At 35.8% G+C, this 19,216-nt stretch overlaps 3 protein-coding genes and 1 long non-coding RNA gene across 5 annotated transcripts; 1 reads left to right on the forward strand and 3 right to left on the reverse strand.

Annotated features, from left to right (window-relative positions):
- Positions 1–538: 538 nt before the first annotated feature.
- On the forward strand, positions 539–6,096 carry LOC125193283 (F-box/LRR-repeat protein At5g63520). The gene is made up of 11 exons (XM_048091056.1): positions 539–562; positions 647–976; positions 1,586–1,693; positions 1,793–1,885; positions 2,096–2,227; positions 3,166–3,258; positions 3,922–3,961; positions 4,165–4,317; positions 4,426–4,601; positions 5,017–5,135; positions 5,477–6,096. Exons 1-11 carry the CDS (start codon positions 539–541, stop codon positions 5,922–5,924), a joined length of 1,716 nt encoding a protein of 571 aa, XP_047947013.1. The 3' UTR covers positions 5,925–6,096.
- Positions 6,097–6,381: 285 nt separating this feature from the next.
- LOC125202537 (gamma carbonic anhydrase-like 2, mitochondrial) lies at positions 6,382–8,782 on the reverse strand. The gene is made up of 2 exons (XM_048100946.1): positions 8,327–8,782; positions 6,382–6,907 (listed from the first exon to the last, which is right to left on the reverse strand). Exons 1-2 carry the CDS (start codon positions 8,712–8,714, stop codon positions 6,531–6,533), a joined length of 765 nt encoding a protein of 254 aa, XP_047956903.1. The 5' UTR covers positions 8,715–8,782; the 3' UTR covers positions 6,382–6,530.
- Positions 8,783–9,367: 585 nt separating this feature from the next.
- LOC125202382 lies at positions 9,368–13,997 on the reverse strand. Its single transcript, XM_048100770.1, has 2 exons — positions 13,825–13,997; positions 9,368–11,835 (listed from the first exon to the last, which is right to left on the reverse strand). Exon 2 carries the CDS (start codon positions 11,801–11,803, stop codon positions 9,527–9,529), a length of 2,277 nt encoding a protein of 758 aa, XP_047956727.1. The 5' UTR covers positions 11,804–11,835; positions 13,825–13,997; the 3' UTR covers positions 9,368–9,526.
- A 575-nt stretch (positions 13,998–14,572) lies between these two features.
- LOC125202729 lies at positions 14,573–16,994 on the reverse strand. Of its 2 annotated transcripts, XR_007173177.1 has the most exons (4): positions 16,864–16,991; positions 16,017–16,136; positions 15,019–15,101; positions 14,573–14,930 (listed from the first exon to the last, which is right to left on the reverse strand). It is a non-coding gene; the product is annotated as an uncharacterized LOC125202729 (long non-coding RNA). The 2 variants fall into 2 exon arrangements; XR_007173178.1 differs by lacking the exon at positions 16,017–16,136 and having other exon boundaries at positions 16,864–16,994.
- Between the last annotated feature and the right edge of the window lie 2,222 nt (positions 16,995–19,216).

Here is a 19,216-nt window from a genome sequence, read left to right on the forward strand (position 1 = left end):
TTTCTTCTATTTTATTACAATTACAATGTAATATAAGAAAAACTAATCTAGTAAAAATTAAAACCTAAATTAGCATAGGGAGCAACACGAATTCTAATTCAAAATTAGTAAAGTACGAGTGAGACAAAAGAAAAATAATTGAAAGTACTTAATGGTGAGCAATGCCACCTCTTTATAAAGAAGTGTTTGCCAAAAATAGAAGATATTTAATTTTTGTGAATGTCCAGAAATGGAAAATAGGACTATTAACATCTTCTCGCATTGCCACCGATGGCTGCCTTAGTGCTTCTTTTAGCGTGTTGCCACCTTTGGTCCATCTCGTGCTTCCAGCCACGCTTCCTCTCATGTATTGCCGCTCACTCTCTACTGATGTCATCAGCTCATCGCCCAAGACCACTACTCGTACCCCGTGGCAGATACGGACGTCGCACTCTCTAATAATCCCAAATCTGAGTAGATTTGGGGTGACAAATTAGATTGCAGTTTGACTCGATAACAACTCAATCCGGACATAGACAATTTGCCACCCTATTCTGAAATGAGAATAACAAGAAGCATACAGGTTTAAACTTTAAAATGATAACATCTGTATTTGACTTAATATTTTATACACATTTAAAAAAGTGATAACACATGTTTTAAAAAGAAACCATCTCACGAATTTACCCTTGGATTCGCCCTCAACAATTTTGAGCCCTCGCTATTTGCTATTTGCTATTTGCTATTTCTATCAACCCTTCTTCCATCACTGATGAAAATGTCGAAAGCGAAGGACAAATCAGGAAGCAGAAGCCCAAATAATATGGCTTCGATCGACGATTTAGGCGACGATCTCATGCAAAACATTCTCACTCGCTTACCCGCTCCATCCTTTGCATCCGCCGCCTGCGTTAACCGCTCATGGAGCTCCGTCTGCCACCGCGTTCTCTCCGTTCCCAAGCTCCGCTCCGCCGTTTCCTTTAACCCTACCCTTCAGGTTCGTAATTGCTCTTAAATCTTACTATTTCCTTTGCCACCTCGCCAATTTTAGGGCCAAATAAGTGATCTTGCATTGCAGATTATCTGGTTTTTATGAATTATGGAAAATTAAAGATTTTAACCTGGGATTTAGGCTTAAAATTAGATTTTGCACTTCGTTCGACATATCAATATTTAATGACATGAAAGAAACTAATAAGGATCACCAGATTAACTCAGTCTATGTCTTGTGTGGAAGTCCTTGGTTCTATGATATTTATTTCGAGATATCGTTGGCGCATATCTATGTTTTTATTTTCGTAAATCTTGATTGTGGTGTTTGCAACTGTTTAAGGACAACTAGAACTATGAACAAAAGGAACTATGGTGTGAGAAGTTCATAGACTTTTAGCTAAGCTAATTTTGTGTTGTTTACCCCATCAATTTAATCATCTCCATTACAATTTATTCGGCTGTTATGGTTGTAGAATGAGGTTTTGGACAAGGTCATTTTGTGATGTTTACCCCATCAGTTTTTAGCTAAGCACATTTTGTTGTTTAGCCTACCCCATCAATTTAATAATCTTAGTGTCTCCATTACAATTTATTCACATGTTTATGGTTGTAGAATGCTGTGAGTGAGGTTATGGACAAGGTCTTACAGGAACCAATTCGACCTCATTTCGTGATGGCCTCTATTGGTCCCTGCGTTTGCTTGGAAGCGGCTTTCAAACTGGTATGACCCCTCACTCTAGTCTTAAATATGTAGATGTTTAGGGGAGTTAATCTGCCTATTTTCACTCACTAGATAGCTAAAAAAAGTTAATTTTTGCAGATTGAAGGGAAATTTGGTTCCGGTATTCCTATAATTGTAAATGTGTGTGAGGGTGTTATTGGCAAGGATGTGCTCACAGATCAGTTTGTAGAGGTATAAAAAACCATAAAACTAAATCCTTTACATTGTACGAGTTTTTTTGTCAAAATAGGTTTTCTCTCAAATGAAATTGCTATTTTATGCAATATCGCTTCTTTGTTTTTTTCAATTGTCAGATTAGGTGCCTTCATATTTGATATGGATATGGGGATGATTGGCTTTCTTTTATTAGTTCTAGTTTTTAGTTGTTCGGTTTTGTTCTAGTTTCAATGGGAAATAACAGAGGAGGAGGATGGTGGTGCCGCGTTGCTCGAGCAAAAAGGGGGCATTTCATTGACAATTGGATTTTTACCAGGACTAAAGGCCCATATAATTCCTCTGATGTTCAGAATCAAGGTAAATATAGCTATCTCCGCCTAAATTATTTAATGACAAATATGTCTAAAATGAATATAGCAGAGGCGGTCCCACGAAGGGGCATGGGGGATCCATGGGACCCCCGCCCATTTGCGATGTAACTATATATTCAATATTCATACAGAAGTTAATAAACTGTAATGTAGCAAAGATGGTTTCCAATATGGCTTGCGCACAGGAGGTCCCGTGTTCGAATCTTAACTGTACTTATTTGATTTCTAAATTTGTTTCTAATCTGTGTATTTTCTCACATTAGGTTTTAGATCTGTGCGCTTTTGTTTTCTAAATCTATTTTGATTCTTTGGATTTTTTTCCATCTTATTTGATTTTTAATTTATTTTTGTTTTTTTTATTATTACTATATTAGTAGGTTTTCTAAAAGCTAGATTAAGTAAATTATCTTGTAATCAAATTTATTCTTGTTTTTTTTTCTCACATTAGTAATTTTGTGCAATTTTTTTATTTTGTCATTTGTATAAATATTATTATTGCAAAATCACAAAATAATACTATTCTGTATAATCTATAAACAAAAATGAAATTCTTTAACTCTACAATTATGCATATATATCATATAATATTAGTAAATTTAATTTTAAAGTTATCCTGCTTTCATTTAAAACTATATATATTTTCAATTATTTCTACACTAACATTAGCATTATATGTATCTTTAATTTATACTGCTTATTCTCAAATTATGTATCTCTCATTATCCATTTATATCTTAACTATGTATTGTTCAAGTCATAATTGTTTTTGTCGTGATCGATACCAAAAATATACCTATATAACAATTGTTAATAGTAGTTTGGATCCCCCAGTATAATAATCCTGCGTCCGCCACTGGATATAGGGATAAACTTCACTCTGCTATTGATAAATAAGTCTAAAATGCTTACAACGTTACTTGTTAGGGACCTCACGGCATTCTTATTGATGACTTTGTGATGGATATCAGAGAAGCTACATCAACCGTCTCATCTCCTGCTGGAATAATATTGTTTTCTGTGAGTTGAAGTTCCTAACTTTTCTTTTGTTCATCTATTCGCTTCTGATTGGTGCTTCTATGTTTTCCCAGTACAAATGTTAACGTGTGCTGTGCTTGAATTATTTAAGTTTTCTAGCTTGGTGCAAGCTGTTTGGACTTCTCCTTTCAGTAAATTACTACTCCCTCTGGCCCGGCTAAGATGACACATTGCTTAGCTGGCACGAGATTTTAGGAGTTATTGGTTAAAGTGTTTAATTGGAGAGAGAGAGAAGGTGGGTGTAAGTATTAAAGTAGAGAGATAAAGAAAGATGGATATTTTAATCGGAGTGAGAAAAAGTGGTTGAGTGTATTAATTGAAGAGAGAAAGTTACCAAAAAAAGAAATATGTCATCTTAGTTGGGACAAACTAAAAAGGAAAACGTGTCATCTTAAGCGGGACGGAGGGAGTATTTAATTTCCTCTCAAGTATCGTATCATGGTGTCAACAAAAATGCATGGTAGCAGAAACACGTGCCAAAAGAAAACTAGCCACTTTTACTAGATTCAAAATAGGAAGTGAAGTAAAGATAGATGCATGCAGTAGGCATACATTTTTTATAACATTATTAGGTCAGATACATTGTTATATACTTCGATAGATAATGCAATGTGTGTCTGACATTAGAACTATTTGATGTGTTAGGATCGAGAAACAGACATCAATCCAGTTCTTCAAACACTTGGTGAGTAACCTGTGACTAGATGTTCTTGCAGACTCATTTTTTTATGATATACATCTGTATTTGAATCAGAATGCAAATAGTGAAATAAAGTGCATCAATGTTTATTAAATATAAGATTCTAAATTTCTGGAAACTTGACTTTTGATGTTTCAACCTTATCACAGTGTATAAGTTATGCCTTTTTTGTTGGTTGTTGTTCTTAGAATATGCCTTTTCTGAGGATACGTTCATTGTTGGTGACGGAGGCTGTCAATTTCTGTATAGAAGTGATAGTGGAAACACCATTACCAATCAGAAACACCCTGGTTGTGCTGCAGTTGCCCTAGTATTTGCAAGGGATGCTGACAAACCGATGGGTGAGTTCATCCCTCATTTTTCCCTGTGAGAAATTTTTATCAAGAATCTCAAAAACTAGAAATCAGTTTTCAATACCACAACTGTTTGTTTGTATTTACTATTTGCAGATATTGGAGAAACTAAATTCCATGTCAGGTTATCAACTGGCGTATCACCAATTGGTCCCACCTACAGAGCTGCTTCTGTTAAATGTCGGAAAAGTTCTACCTGGCTCACTGCATCTAGAGAAGCGGTTCGTGGGCACCTTGATGGCCAAGCAATTTTAGAAGAAATTTATGATGAGGTATCTGTTGTCTACTCTCAACCTTGTCACTATGCTGTTATTTTGTTCCTCAATGAGAAGTTACTGAATATTGAAAGAAGCGTCTGCTAAATTAATTTTAGTATTTTTGCGCGGCTGGTAAAGTTAGATAGAAACTGGAATCTCCTTTCATAATATTGATTTTCTCTCTTTCTTTCTTTCTTTCTGGAGGTAATAGCTTTTCTGTTGCTAGTTAACTGTTGTTGTAACTATCTTTCCTCACCCTTGTTGCTCTTAGTAGATGCTACACAGAGTGTGTTGTCTTGTCTGGATTAAGTTTTGGATTAATCCTCTATGATACAATTTCTTCTTTGAAGCAGCAGGAAAGCAGTTATCTATCAAATCTTTCATAACTTATTATTCCTTATTTATTCTTTTGTTTTACATAATTGTGCAGCTAGGAAATCGTATACAGTATCCAGCTTTCTATATTGGAGTAACCAAAAGAAGAAAATGCTCAGTTGGGATGGAAACCGTAAGACGGATGCAATTTCTTGAATTCCATGAAGTGCGGGGGTAATAAACAATTCTATGCTATTCTCCTCATCTTTTTATAATTTCTCTGTCCAAATTATAGGTTCGACTTACATGGAGCTAAGTACTAGTGTTACTCGTAGAAATTAGGAATACCTAATGAACAGTACTATTTTACAAAGTTAATTTTCGCGTGTGAATTTTTAAAGGCAAAGGTCTAAGTCACCTCTCCCTCTCTTTACTAAATTTCCCAAGTGAATTTATTTTCTCACGTCCATTGATGTTATGCTTTAGCACGAAGTGCATTCTTTGATTTGAATATTGAAAAGTCTGTATACTTGTCGTCTTCAGTTGTGGATAAATTTAATTTTACTTTTTTCCAGAGGTGATGAAGAATATCTGATTGTCAATTCTGTTGGTATCAAAACTGGAGACTCCTTCCGTTTTTATATCTCGGATTCAGGAGCTGCCTTGTCATCTTGCACCAAAGTTTCAAATAACCTCAGGCATCTAGATTGCGACTGCGCAAACAACCACATGAGTGATGTTGATCACTGTGACAAAAGTAACGTGTTTGGTGGCATTATCTTTACTTGTTGTGGCCGGGGCGAATCATTCTTTGGAGTCAATGGTATTGATATCCATCCCTTTCTGAAGAACTTTCCTGGGGTTGCTTTCGGGGGTACTTACTGTGCTGGGGAAATTTTCCGTGGGGATTTGAACTTGTATGAACAAGATAACGAGGAAGGCGATCTTGTCCACTGCGGTCAGCATGTCTACAGTACTGTTTACTTAGTCATGTCCTACTCTCCGCCACCACCACAACATTAGATCATCGGGTCTTCACTAACTATATGGTTGCGGCATAGGTGGAAGGTTTGTAGATTTCCTAGAGCTTTAAGCTTCTGAGGTCCATAAAAGAGAATTATATGACTCACAGGTCTACTGTATGTAAAATCTAAACATTTCATCTTTTTGTGTGGAAAGACAAACCATTCTCTAACTTATTTCTCAGTTTTATTATATTTTCATGCTTCTTAATTATTGTTATGACCGCGTATCCATATTATATCATCTTTCATTTCTGTGGTTAAACTTTCAAGGGATAAAAAGTGAACAACCTCTAAAACAATTTGTAGAGATACAAGGATGGCTATTAATCTTTGTTGTTGATCACACCCAATAGAAAAAAAAATTATATATGAACCATCCTATAATGATAGGATTGAATATAATCTTCAAGAATTGCAATCCATGAATCATTATGTCGTAGATAATTGGCAAATACTTATCAAAGAAGTCAAGAAACCATTTCATATCCCATTTTCAGTAAAGTGCTAAACAAAACATACAAGGCAGGAACAGTTGAACGCCTCATTAGCGTCTCATGATTGCTTATTTCTTTCACAAAAAAGAAGCCGAGCATTACATCACACTTCAGATGGGAATACCTAGAGATTTCTTCAATTTCTCCACTTCCAAATATGCAGTTGAATAAGGCAAAAACTCAGAGCAGTAGCTTCTGCTCAGGTCGTTTATCGCAACAGCAAGTTTAGGGATCTCGAGTGTCTCCTCATGAGTCAAAGCCCTCACAAACTTGGCAGGATTTCCTGCCCACAGCTCCCCACTTGGTATTCTCCTTCCTGGTGGAACCACAGATCCGGCCTCAAGGATGGAATGTGTTTCGACCAAGGAACCTTCCATTAGAATCGAGTGCTGCCCAATAATGCATTCAGGCTCTATTGTGCAGGAGCGCAGCAGACTGTATGCACCAATTGTGACAAACCTCTCAATTAGTGTATCGGCTGGCAACCCTGTCAAAAAATGCAATATTTCAGCTAGAGCTATATATCATCAAATACTTGTTGAGAAGAAGTTCAAGCCAAACCTATAAAATTGAAGACTTGACCACACTCAATATTATACTAACTAAGATATGAGGAACACTGCCATATGGATAATTAGTTATTTTGATTAAATTCACTTATTCTTATGTGAATATTTCAAAAAAAACGAATATTTCTTGTTGACGCTGATTTGAAATTGGGGATCATTAAAAAACTTATACTCCCTGCCTGGAACCTACTGTATCAAAGACAATTTATGTTTCATGCATGATATTTTAACAACAATTGAATTCAGAACATAGGATTTCAGTTGGCAGGTCACATAGGTGAAGGAGGTTGAGCTGAAGAGTAAATGAGCTTCATTTTCTTCACAAAATAGCCGACAACCTCAGCAGCAATGATTAAAGAGGGATTCAATCCTCGGTCTTGTGCTCGATCTCCTATGTACTAAGTTTTTAAGTACTTTGGTAAAAAACCAAAAGTAAGGGAAAGTCAAAGTCCAAGGTCATACTCCAGTAAACTGAAGCTTCTAACTGCAGTAATTGAGCAGTGTAAACCACTAAGTTTGCTCTTTATTTGATTAACCAGCTTGGAAAGGTATTTGGTTCACTCTATTGATTCAGCCCCAATTGAAATAGCAGATATGACAAGAAAATCAACTCTTTTAATATTAAAAATCACCATACAACATCCTGTGTCCTATCTTTACCATCATATATCAAGGCCTAACTAAACTACCAGAGGAAGTGTCACTCTAATCGGATCTTTCGAGCAAACGGTTAACACGTTTTTCATACCCCAACTAACTTCTGGAATGAATGGGAAAAAACAAGCTTAAGGAATTCACGAAATTCAAGAATGGGTACAACAAGACGTTTACATCAATATTCTCCATCACCAAGCATAAAATCTGATAGGAATCGACGTTACTCAATATATATTCCGAGCTTTAGTCGAACAGAATAAGTACCACTTTTAAGTAAGTCCTTCCTCATTTTAAAGTCTCAAGAGCTAGAAACAGGATTAGAGGGCGGTCATCATTTAGCTAATATTGTTGCTCATTCATATGGAAAGTAGGACTCTAAAATATCAATTGTTATACGAGGACCTTTCCCAGTACTAGGCGAAACAAATTGTCGCATACAGAAAAAGTAAAATCATAAATTGCAGATTCCTAGTGAAAGGCTTAAAGTCCAAAACAACTGATCACATTGTGCAAATTTAGGCTCAAAATTAGGATATGGCATTTTGATTTGGATTTAGCTATCACACAATTCAATTTTGGGCAGCCTGAATATACCTAATTCTAAATCTAAACCTAAATAAGACAAGAGAGACAATCAATTGAACCCTAATTAACACAATCAGAATGTAAAATCAATTTACCCGTAGGAGAAGACCAGGCGGCGTGCACAACGCAGCGCTCCTGCACATTGGAGCAGAATCCAACTGAGATCTTGTTCAGGTCGCCGCGAAGAACGGCGCCGGGCCACACGGAGGCGCCGTCCCAGACCACGACCTGGCCGGCCAGGACGACGTTGGGCGCGACGTAAGCGTCGACGGCGACCTTGGGGGCCCACTGGCCCAGAGGTATTGCCTTGCGCTGGCCACGGTAGTCCCATTTCACTCGATCCGGCGACTCGCGGATGAGCGGAGCCGGTGGGGGCGGGTTTTCTGCAGCTTGAGCTGCTTCAGCTGAGAAAGCCCGGCCCGGAGCCCAGGTAGAGTGGGCGCGGGGCAGTATTCTTCTGCACAATCGGGTAATGGTTGCCATTATTTTTCGATTTCTTTATTAGCTAGAGAGAGAAAGAGAGAGAGTTGAAATGGAAATGGAGAGGAGTTGGAAGAGCGAATCGGTTCACTGCTGTAGAGTGAGTCGGAGCGGGTCGGGTCGGGTTCTGCCCATCTATTTCACTAAATTAATTATGGCAAATTGCCAAAAAATTGTGAAGTAATCAGATATTTTGCACCCAATTTTACTATTATCGACAATTTTTTATGAAATTATTTCTTATATGACTGTCGTGAAATTATATGTGGACTTCATCATCGTTAAACGATATCACCGATCTATAAAAAATAATGGCATTTAATTGATAAAATAATCAACACACTACAAGTCGATGTTTTTCAATTGTGATTTACTTATGAAAATATTTAAATTTCGTAATATACTATACTACCACTTTGCTAAGTATGGTTTTGTAAAAATATATGAAATGGGAGGAATGTTTAATATATTAATAATCAAATATCGTGCATATTTTGTGCAATTTATGTGACAGATAATTTATCTTTGTTTCCATTTATTTTTCAGTTAAGAAGGTTCTTTGGTGTCCCATCATTTTAAAATTCTAGAATAAAGAATAAAAAAATCAACTGTTACATATATATATGTATGATCTCAAAATTGACTCAACCTCAATGTGACACCATGCAATTAGCCCAGCTTCAGTCAAAAATCAAATACTAATACTACAATTTCTGCACAGCTGTTTTGAGCTGAAAAACTTAAAAGCTTAATGCTGGTCATAACACTTCTGTCTAGGAAAATATGTATAATTCAAAAATTGGAGAAAGAACTACCTAAAATTTATCCAAGGTGATCTTCTTTCCCTTGTTTCTCCTACTATATGTAATTACATGCTTGGGATCTTCAACTCCTCTTCTCTGATTTGTATGGGCTTTTATTGGACAGGATTCTGTCATCGTCCCATTTCCGAGGCCTGGTTCTCTAAGCATCCCAGGATCAGCAACTACTTGCTCAGCCGATTTAACATCTGTAATCGCGTTTAGAAGTTCCAAAGGGAGAGCAGCAGGATCCAGTTCATAGCAATTCTTAGGAGCATTTTCAGTTTCTACACCATTCAAGAAGTGAAATGGGACCTGATGGGAGAATCTAAACATCTCTCCTCTTGGAATGGTCTTGATCCTTCTCTGATCCGGAAGCTGGTTAAACACTGATGTGAACCCAGCCACTTTAACAAGAGGAGCAACTAAAACACCTGTATCCTCATTGTAGTCTTTAAGTACCACTACCAGATCATATTTGTGTATTGTTTCATCTGGCGTGTTCTCGTCCCAATCAGCGGACCAATTCCTGTACAACGCCCAAACTTCCCCCTTAATTGGCAAAATGTGGATAACTCCTCTTAATCCCTTTTTCCACTTAACTGGATGAGAGAAAGAGTTTAGTCTTTCACTGACTACAAACTTACCAGCCCTGAAATTCCCAGTAGTCTTGGTGAAGCCAGAAGCAACCCAGTCAAGGGATCCAAATTCAGAAGTGGATTTGGAATTTAACCAGCTTATTTGCATCTTGAATGGGATCCTGGATATGACACGATGAATCATAGCATAATAACGAGGCATGCCATCATCATCATCATATGCAGCCCATACCTGGTTATTAGCGAATGAGTTCTCTACCCTGCCATCATCAAAATTATGGAAATTTGCATCTGGAACACTCATGGACACAAAATCATCAGGCTTCGCTTCCACAACAGTCTCTTTGAAAGTGGAGGATTTCAAAGGCTCCAACCTCGGTTCATCATTTATCTCTGGATGAATTTTGGAATTGTTGCTCGAAGCATGCACGACATTGCCCGTATCCTGTCCATTCGAAAGTGAAGAGGTCACTTTTTCTTTCTCCCATTCATTTAGCTGGTTACGGATCTCTGTCTTAGCCTTCCCTATCAGCATAGCACGTATGCTTCTCTGAGATAACTCCCTTGTACTTCTGGGCTGCTCGGCCACAAATTTCCCCTTAGCATCTGCAGAAGCCTTCTTCACATATACCCCACTTCCTGCTATCCCTTGGCTTCCTTCATTGGGATCATCACACTTTTGGCCATCTTTACGTCTCCTTTTGGCTGGCCTCTCTTTGTTTAGAACAGGGGAAGCGGTATGCGAAGCTGAAGCTGTTTCTGCTTTTTCTGGCACACTTGAAGGACCATTTTCTCTCTCCATGTTAATAGGCGTTTCATGCCTTCTTTTGGCTTGCTTCTTAGATGTATGGGATGAAGGAGCTTGAGAGGTTCTTGAAGCTGATGGCTGTGCAGCAGCGTGCATATCTTCTTGTTGTTGATTTGGGAAGGGACGAGGACGTGAGCTGCGGCTATGTACAGGTGGATCAGGTATAGCTGTTGCCAAAAAGGGCTGACGACAGCGGCGACAAAGAAGAGTCTGATTGAGAAATATGTTTGTGTACTCATAATGCACGTTGCACCCATTGCACAATGTCCAGAATGTGTCTGGTCGAAAGAAGCTAGAGCTGGAGGTCATCGGTCTTCTGGAAGGACCACTCGAATTAGAGAATGGTGGCTTTGGAGTAGGAATATACTGAGCAGGAAAGGTTGGGTGTGCATTGTTTTGAAAATTGTGAACCTGACCATTTGAGTTAGAGAATGGTGGTGACTGCTGAAAATTTGATGTACTAAATCTGGCAGTCTGATTTGAAGATCGTATGTTCACTTTCAGGTCATATTCACTTCTCTTATCCTTATCTCGCAATACACCCCACGCCTCAGATATTATTTGGAATGCTCCAGCAGCCCCTACAGACTTGTTTTTATCAGGATGAAGAAAGAGCGCCATTCTTTTGTATTGTTTCTTTATAATCTCTTCATCAGAAAGTGGATCTACCCCAAACATTCCATAATAGTCTGATACTCCATTTATTTTCTTCTCATGTGCTACATACACATCAATGATCTCAAGGAACTGAGACACACCATCAAGCTCAGGAAAGAGGCTGTGAGCCTTCAAAGCCAACTTTTTAGCTCCCAAAATGTCTCTCTCTAGTAACAGATTCTCTGCAATTCCTTTTGCCCTGATAGCTTCATCTTTATTGCATGCCATTTTCAGATATACCAGTCTTCAGCTCTGAAAACCTAAAAATTAATAAAGTTTTAGAAAACAGCATTAGATGGAATATGGAACAGCATATCAACAAAAATTAGACGATATGCAGAATCTAAATGTTCTTTACAAGTAATGCAGCAATTAAAAGAACTTTGTGTTCAGAACTGACATGGAATGCACTGTTTTGCACATGTAATATTCTTCTGGAGGTTTTTGAATGGAAGCTATTCAATCAGGAGAAAAAGCGGACAATGACAGGGGAAAATGGAAAAGAAGGAAAGTCAACCGAACACAGTTCACTGGGGGGCATCATTTGAATTAGATAGTTCATCTATAAATACTGAAAAACTCAAATTTCCATTTCAATATGTGGATGTTAACTTGAACGAAACTTCTTTATGCTTGCATACTTTTAAGAGATCGAAATAAGGCAACAAGAATGTTGAGGAAATAGCAAACATGAATTCACAAGATATACATGTCAATTTTGCATGTGCTAAAAAAATATAAAGGGAAACAAAAGCCCACACATATACATAACATAATGTGTAATGATAAGGACAAAGCAGAGATATATAACTATAGGAAAGTGACAACCAATCTTTTTGAGATATATCAAAATAAGACAGAAGAATATCAGCATGAATGAATTTCTGAAACAACAATCCTGGAAAAATGCTAAATTTCGGACTTAAGAATTCAATAAAGTCTAGTTTTATGCATATAAAGAAATTGATAGGACAAACTCATCAAAAGACTCAATACTACGTACATAACTAGAACACGGGCATGTTTGTGGGATGAATTGTCAAAGTAAGCAGATGATTCAGTATTACTCAAATAATCCTCACTGATTCCGTAGGAATGGGATCAGAATTGCCAAATAATTATTGAAAAAGCATGGATATTAAAGAGAAACAATGAATCCATGACCAACACACACATAGTAAGTGTCTGTGTGTGCGTGTAATGTTACCCGAATATTGATCTGCAAACATAGTACTCCATTAAAAGTGATTTCATATTCATTAAATAACAGAGTCGGCCTCCCATTTCATATTCGACACGTGGCCTAAGCTGTGATATGCACTCTAACTCTGGATATAAAAGTGTAGCTGCAAATAAATGCTACTGAAACTTATTTAGTGTATGCGGACAAACAAGTACGTGATCCATACACCAACCGACAAATAGAATAACGGCAGTAACGATATTACCGAACTTATTTTAAATCTGCGCAACCCATCTTGGCGCGAAAGCCCCTTCTACTACTCGCACACAATAAAAAAGGAAAAACACCAGGAATGGTCACATCTTGTTTTAAACAATTCTAAGGAGTAATATTTATCTATTCGATGCTATCATTGATCAGATACTTATCTTTTTGGCTAAACTGGTTTTACAAATTTTACTCTGACTCCAGAATTGGCTATTTTTTTACTTTGTACCCAATGAGAAATCATTCAAACAAGACTACATAACACAATTCAATGCATATCATGATCTCATCCCTGCTGCAGATCTACAAAACCTCAAGTACCTCTTCTTGAAAGAAGAACCACAGAACACAAATTAACAACTCAACAAGCAGTGAGAGTGAAAAAAAATACAATCTCTTCATACAATAGAAGCTATTCCCCTCATTACCAAAACCAAAAAGAGGATCACGAGAAGCAAACTCTCCATATAAACACACTTCAAATTACAATGGGCAAAAGGTTTATGCTTATTAAACCGATTAACTATAAATAAATCAGGTAGGAAATACATAGACATAATCATATAAACATTCACACACACACAATTCAGAATTGGACATCACTACAATCAACTCACAAATCGTCAGCCCTGATCAAAACATGCAAGCTCTCCAACGCATTGATTCAAACAAAACCCCAATTTCCCAAAATCATCAGCAACATGCAAAATCGTGAACTCAAAAAAACATGATTCTGTGCATAGATTACAATCAAATAGCCATCAATGCTGAAAAACACATAAATTATACACGGCATTACCTCCTCTCCACGTGAAGAAATATTTCTGATGAAGCTTTTGATGAGATTCTTCACTGAGAAGGAACTAAATAAAATTATTTTGAAATGATATATAAAGATCAAAAGAAAGAAGGAGAGCTAAATAAATGGATTTTCAATGGTGTTTGAGTGCTCGGATCAACAGAGAATGCATTGAGCAATGCTGAATTTCAGAATTAAAGAACACTGAAATGGGAGAATCTAAATGCTTTGAAGGAGAAATCGGAAAAAGGAAATAAAATTTTGCTGATAAATTGTGCATTAAAAATTAATCTGAATTTCGCCTATTTAAGGTGGTGAAAGCCCACCTTTTTTTGGGGGGAGAGGTTTGGAGGTGTCTTGAGTTAAAACCCTAACTCTGGTTAAAATTAAGCCAAGCCTGGTTAGAATGTTAACTCAATTCACTGTTTGTAATTTTGTAATTAATAAATTTTATGTTGTGAATGCTTGATTTCTTGAATTTCCAAATATAGGCTCGTCGGTTTAAACTTAGTGCGATAAAGTATGCCATGTAACATTATTATTGATCCTCTTTTTTCAAAAGAAAGGAATATGTCACTACTACCTCGATATAGTCAACATGCACATTCGGAAGCTTTTATGTAATTTATATAAATCGAGACGACACACCGCATCGTGTATTTTCACTTGGTATAACATCTACAATACTCTATAGAAACGTTGATGAGATTATTCAAAAATAAGTGTTGAGTTGAATTGATTTCTATAATGGTGTATAATTAAGCAAATGACTACTAATGTCATTAATGATTTCCACATCTGCTGAATCTATGAGTGAGAGTGTGCAATATTTAAATTTAGTTTTACATATCACACTGATTTATAGCGGTTGGCATAAGATTTCACAAACTCTATGAGAGAACTGCATTTACTGTGGCTATATTTGGTGATGTTTTATTGAATGCACGTATGTCGTCATGGCTGCTGTCATAGACCGCGAAGAGGGTATTTTGGTCATTCTGCAGCTTGGCATCCGTGAGACCAGCTTCCATCGGTGAAGCATGTGTCCTCTCTGTGATAAGTCTGAATGCAAAGGATACACATTGATGAGGTAGAATGAGGATTTTCTGCAGAAATATAAGAAAAATGAAAAAAAAAGTCAGAGATGATGATGATGTTAGATACAGAATTCACTGAATTTGATCCTGTTACAACATTCTCCAGAAGCAAGGGGGGGAAACAGCCTTTTCCACAAATAAATTTGCTAGAATCTCCATTTCTTGCAGATTCAGTGTCATCTGCAAAGTAAAACATCAAATAGGATTTATTCATCGGTCTGAGTTTCATTCAATCCACCTGCAACAGCTCACATTCATCACTTGAACCTAACTCATATGACACCATAACAATTGCATATCTATTTAAAAATCAAATGTAAGATATAATGCATAAAATAGATTTTGAGGCGGCTGTATCGTAGTAGTATTCGTGCCTAGAGAAGCAGCATAGCTAGCCAGTATCACAGTGTAAATGACACATAATATAATGAGATTGTGAATTCCTTAATGAGATCCATAATAAGTATATAAGCTCAAAAACATAAACACGTGTATGAAAAAAGGAAATGCTTAGTATATTGATGACAGATCTATAATCTCATCACATTTGCCAGAGACTGTATTACAACAAATACGTAAGTTCACCAGCTTGTCGTCAGGTAGTTGTAAAACTAACTTGCATATATGGACAATTCAGATTTCAGTCCTTTCGGTTATATGATATACTCTGGCATAAGTATATAGAGTTCAACTTCTTGCTTGTTAAATTTTAGGATACGTGGATACAGCAAAAGAGGATCCAGAGTCAGGGCGCTAGTGGGGGATATGACGATACGTCATCCTATATGATTTAAGCAAGATAAATATGTAAACAAAACCATATGCACTTTATGGAGGAAGGATCCAATGCTCATGTCTATATTTTAACCTAAGGATATGTGGCAATTCACTTGCCTGTTTTTTATACATGCAAGTAGAAAGCAAATGAGCTTCTGATTGATCTGGTAGCTCGGCCTTACTAATGTACTCTCTTTTACATCAGTTATACACCAGTTTTTCCATTTCAATTAATGTAGAGTGCTTTGCTACAAGCTATTAAATTAAAAAGAGCACACATGACTAGGCAATTCCTCATCGACTAGACAGTTATATCACCTCCACATTTCTTCCTTAATAATAGCCCCAGTTAGACCTACGTGCTTAGAGTTCTCGTGCTGCAGAGTTCCAGCAGCTGCTCTTTTGAAAAGGCATTACCACCTACTCTGTGCATTGCTTCTGAAGGAAATCAATTGCAGTTTGATGAGTTTATAAAATTATGTGTTGCTCTTTTTAATCGCTTATAATAAACCAAAAATAGAAAGATAATCAGTTTTATTAAACTTTGGGCAAGCATACACAGATACACCGAGCTAATAAAAACAATCCGAAGTACCTAACCCATACATGATACAAGGTATTAAACTGACATTTTCACTCTTACATCCACATGATTTTCAACACTGAATTCCATTCCCCTTTTGTATGTAAATGTTATGCCAAACATGTAACAATTAATGTCGGATCCTGTACCGTGCTTCAAGTGCTCAGAAAGTCTCTGATGGACATGGTTAATTACAATGATCTCAACTAAAAAAAATATATACTGATATGATTTGCTTCAAGTTGTTTGCTACTTGTTGCAGATATCAATTCTATACCATCAACATTATGCAGAAAGAAACAATCTATGCTTACCTACTTTAAAATGATAGAAACGTGCAACGATTTAAACCGATATCTTCAATTTTCAACAAAACAACCTATTCATAGCAACACCTTCAACTATGACAAACAAAAATCTCAAAAAGTTCATAATCAATAATAAGCCTCAGATCCACTTCAAATATGCATATCCACCAAAATAGGTAACCCATTCCTTCTACATCATATTTTCAACTTTCAAATACAAAATCAAGCCCCGGTTAAGCACAATCAACTACACGAAAACAAAGCAAGATCGTACCGCAGCAATCAAATCATCCCATATTCCTTCTGCGCTATCTGATCCTTATCATACCTAATCGCCGTAAAAGGATTGCATATGCATAAATAACAGTCATCGCAAAACAAATTTCAGCAGGAAAATTTGTGTCTCAATTGTTTTTCGCTCTTCGTAAATTGGCGCGATTTATTAACTAAACTAGAGGTTTCCGAAAATACCAATTTAACCCCTATGCTTGTAAAATTCTAAGTTTCAGTCCATGAAATTTCTAGAATATCGATTTTCATCCCAAATATACTTACATTTGATCGACTAGTATTTAAACTCACGAGGTGTTGTGCTAACTTTCTTAAGTTGTTAACCATGTTAATTTATTATTGCAGTTTATTAAAAATGTTAACACGATTAAAATCAAACGTCAATATAAACTTAGTTGGCATTTTAATACACTAGTGTTAACTCACGTGCGATGCACGACGAAATATTTTTTTGTCATACGATTTTAAATTGTTAATCGATTAATTAAAATAAGAAAAAATATAATTATATAAGATTTAAAATGGAAAAATATACTACTATATAATAAAAATTCAATAAATATATACTCCTCAACTCATTTTTACATCTAAAGACATTAAATTAAACATATTTAAAATGGAATTAAGACAAATACAATTATTTGGACAATGATAAAGAGACTATATTAAGTGTTGACATTTTTGAAATATATATTTAGAACAATCATTCATATTTCTCAACTAAAAATAATAAATTGTGTAAAGATGAAGATAAATACTATGTATGTTTGAGTTAAGGATGTTACAATTCTTCCCTCTCTAAGAACTGTAAAAAAATTGGGATAAAATTCTGGAACCATATACACGTGGTACTCTAACTATTGTAATCAAAGAAAAAAACAACAATAAATGAAATGGAAATTACAATGAAAATTAGTCAAGAAAAACCCTCTTTCCGCAAGACAAATTACATCACGGTTAGTGCTCTCGGATCGACGTATTTTCCCCAAAGATGAAACGATTTCCTCCTAGCGTATATAACATCTCAAACCTGCTAGGCACCTATAAACTTGATGGGGCTCCAAAAGCAAAACAATGTTCCTAAAATGTGCAATAAAATGTTGAAAGCTTGAGAGAGAATGAAGAATGTTTTGTTAGTGTATATTTCATCCACAACTCTATGCCTTTTATAGGTACAAAATTAGTACATGAGAGATCATGGAATTAAAACATCATAAATTATAAAATCAAGACAATATAGGTTACAAAATTTGTTAAATGGTCCTTATTCTATTTAAATATTTGTAACCACCAATGAGTCATGTAGTGCTTTAAGAATTAGTCAAATGCTCATTAAAATATCTAATAAATATTCATAAGAGTTACTTAAAATGTTCAAATTGGTCCATAATTTATAAATATTTCATAATAAGGACAAAACATATAAATATTTCAAAAAAGGCCAAAACTCGCCTTTTATATATGTATAGATATAGATATAGATATAGATTATTGCATTTATTACACAAAATAGTTATTCAAAACCTCCTGAAACTCGTCTTTTATATATACTAGTATTACCCACGTGCGATGCACGACGAAATATTTTTCTATCATACAATTCAAATTATTCTCACCCGTGCGATGCACGTATATTCTTTTAATTTGTATAATAGTATAAATAATTATACATATTCAAAAATAGAAAATAAAATAAATTATTTGTTAAAATTAACCTACAAAAACGTATCAATAGATCAAAATCATTTTTTGAAAAATGCTACGGAGTATCATTTTGACATAAACAATTTATTAATATTAATCTATAAAAATACATGTTAATATAATTGCATGACCAACTTAACAAAAAAATTTAAAATATTAGCTCATCCTCTCCACTTGACTTCAAGCAATTAATATTCAAGACACATAGCTTCCTTCATATGAGTTTAACAAACGAAGGAGTGGGAAAAGGCATAAACAAAGAAAAACAATAGTCTATAACTAATCCCTCTCTTGCTTGATAAAGAGTGTCTCCGTAGACACCAGAAAATGAATTTGTGGAACAAATAATTTCTCAACAGCCTCAACTTTTCCCCCTAAGATTCAACATTAAAAACATTTCTTGAATGATCCTTCATCAATCAACTCGGTGTAAGTCTCGGTATACAACAGAAAATGAATTTGTGGAACAATATCTCTAAAATCTACAATAAAATGTGTAAATCTTTACACACAAAGTACTCCATTAGCAATGGTTATGGAAGGATGTTGATCAAAGGATCAATTAGCAATGTGTATAATGGTTCCATGATGACAATCTTTTTTCTTTTGGTAAGAACTAAAACATCAAAATT

This window comes from Salvia hispanica, chromosome 1 (assembly GCF_023119035.1).
Source record: "Salvia hispanica cultivar TCC Black 2014 chromosome 1, UniMelb_Shisp_WGS_1.0, whole genome shotgun sequence".
Classification (NCBI taxonomy): Eukaryota; Viridiplantae; Streptophyta; class Magnoliopsida; order Lamiales; family Lamiaceae; genus Salvia; species Salvia hispanica.

What these genes read in the sequence shown, in the direction of transcription:
- LOC125202382 (XM_048100770.1), bottom strand. Translation starts at nt 11,803, where the DNA reads ATGGCATGCAATAAAGATGAAGCTATCAGGGCAAAAGGAATTGCAGAG.
- LOC125202537 (XM_048100946.1), bottom strand. Translation starts at nt 8,714, where the DNA reads ATGGCAACCATTACCCGATTGTGCAGAAGAATACTGCCCCGCGCCCAC. An exon ending in CGCCTGGTCTTCTCCTACGG is followed by an intron (nt 6,908 to 8,326) that starts GTAAATTGATTT and finishes ATTTTTTGACAG; the next exon opens with GGTTGCCAGCCGATACACTA.
- LOC125193283 (XM_048091056.1), top strand. Translation starts at nt 539, where the DNA reads ATGAGAATAACAAGAAGCATACAG. An exon ending in CCTTTAACCCTACCCTTCAG is followed by an intron (nt 977 to 1,585) that starts GTTCGTAATTGC and finishes TTATGGTTGTAG; the next exon opens with AATGCTGTGAGTGAGGTTAT. An exon ending in TCCAGTTCTTCAAACACTTG is followed by an intron (nt 3,962 to 4,164) that starts GTGAGTAACCTG and finishes TGTTGTTCTTAG; the next exon opens with AATATGCCTTTTCTGAGGAT.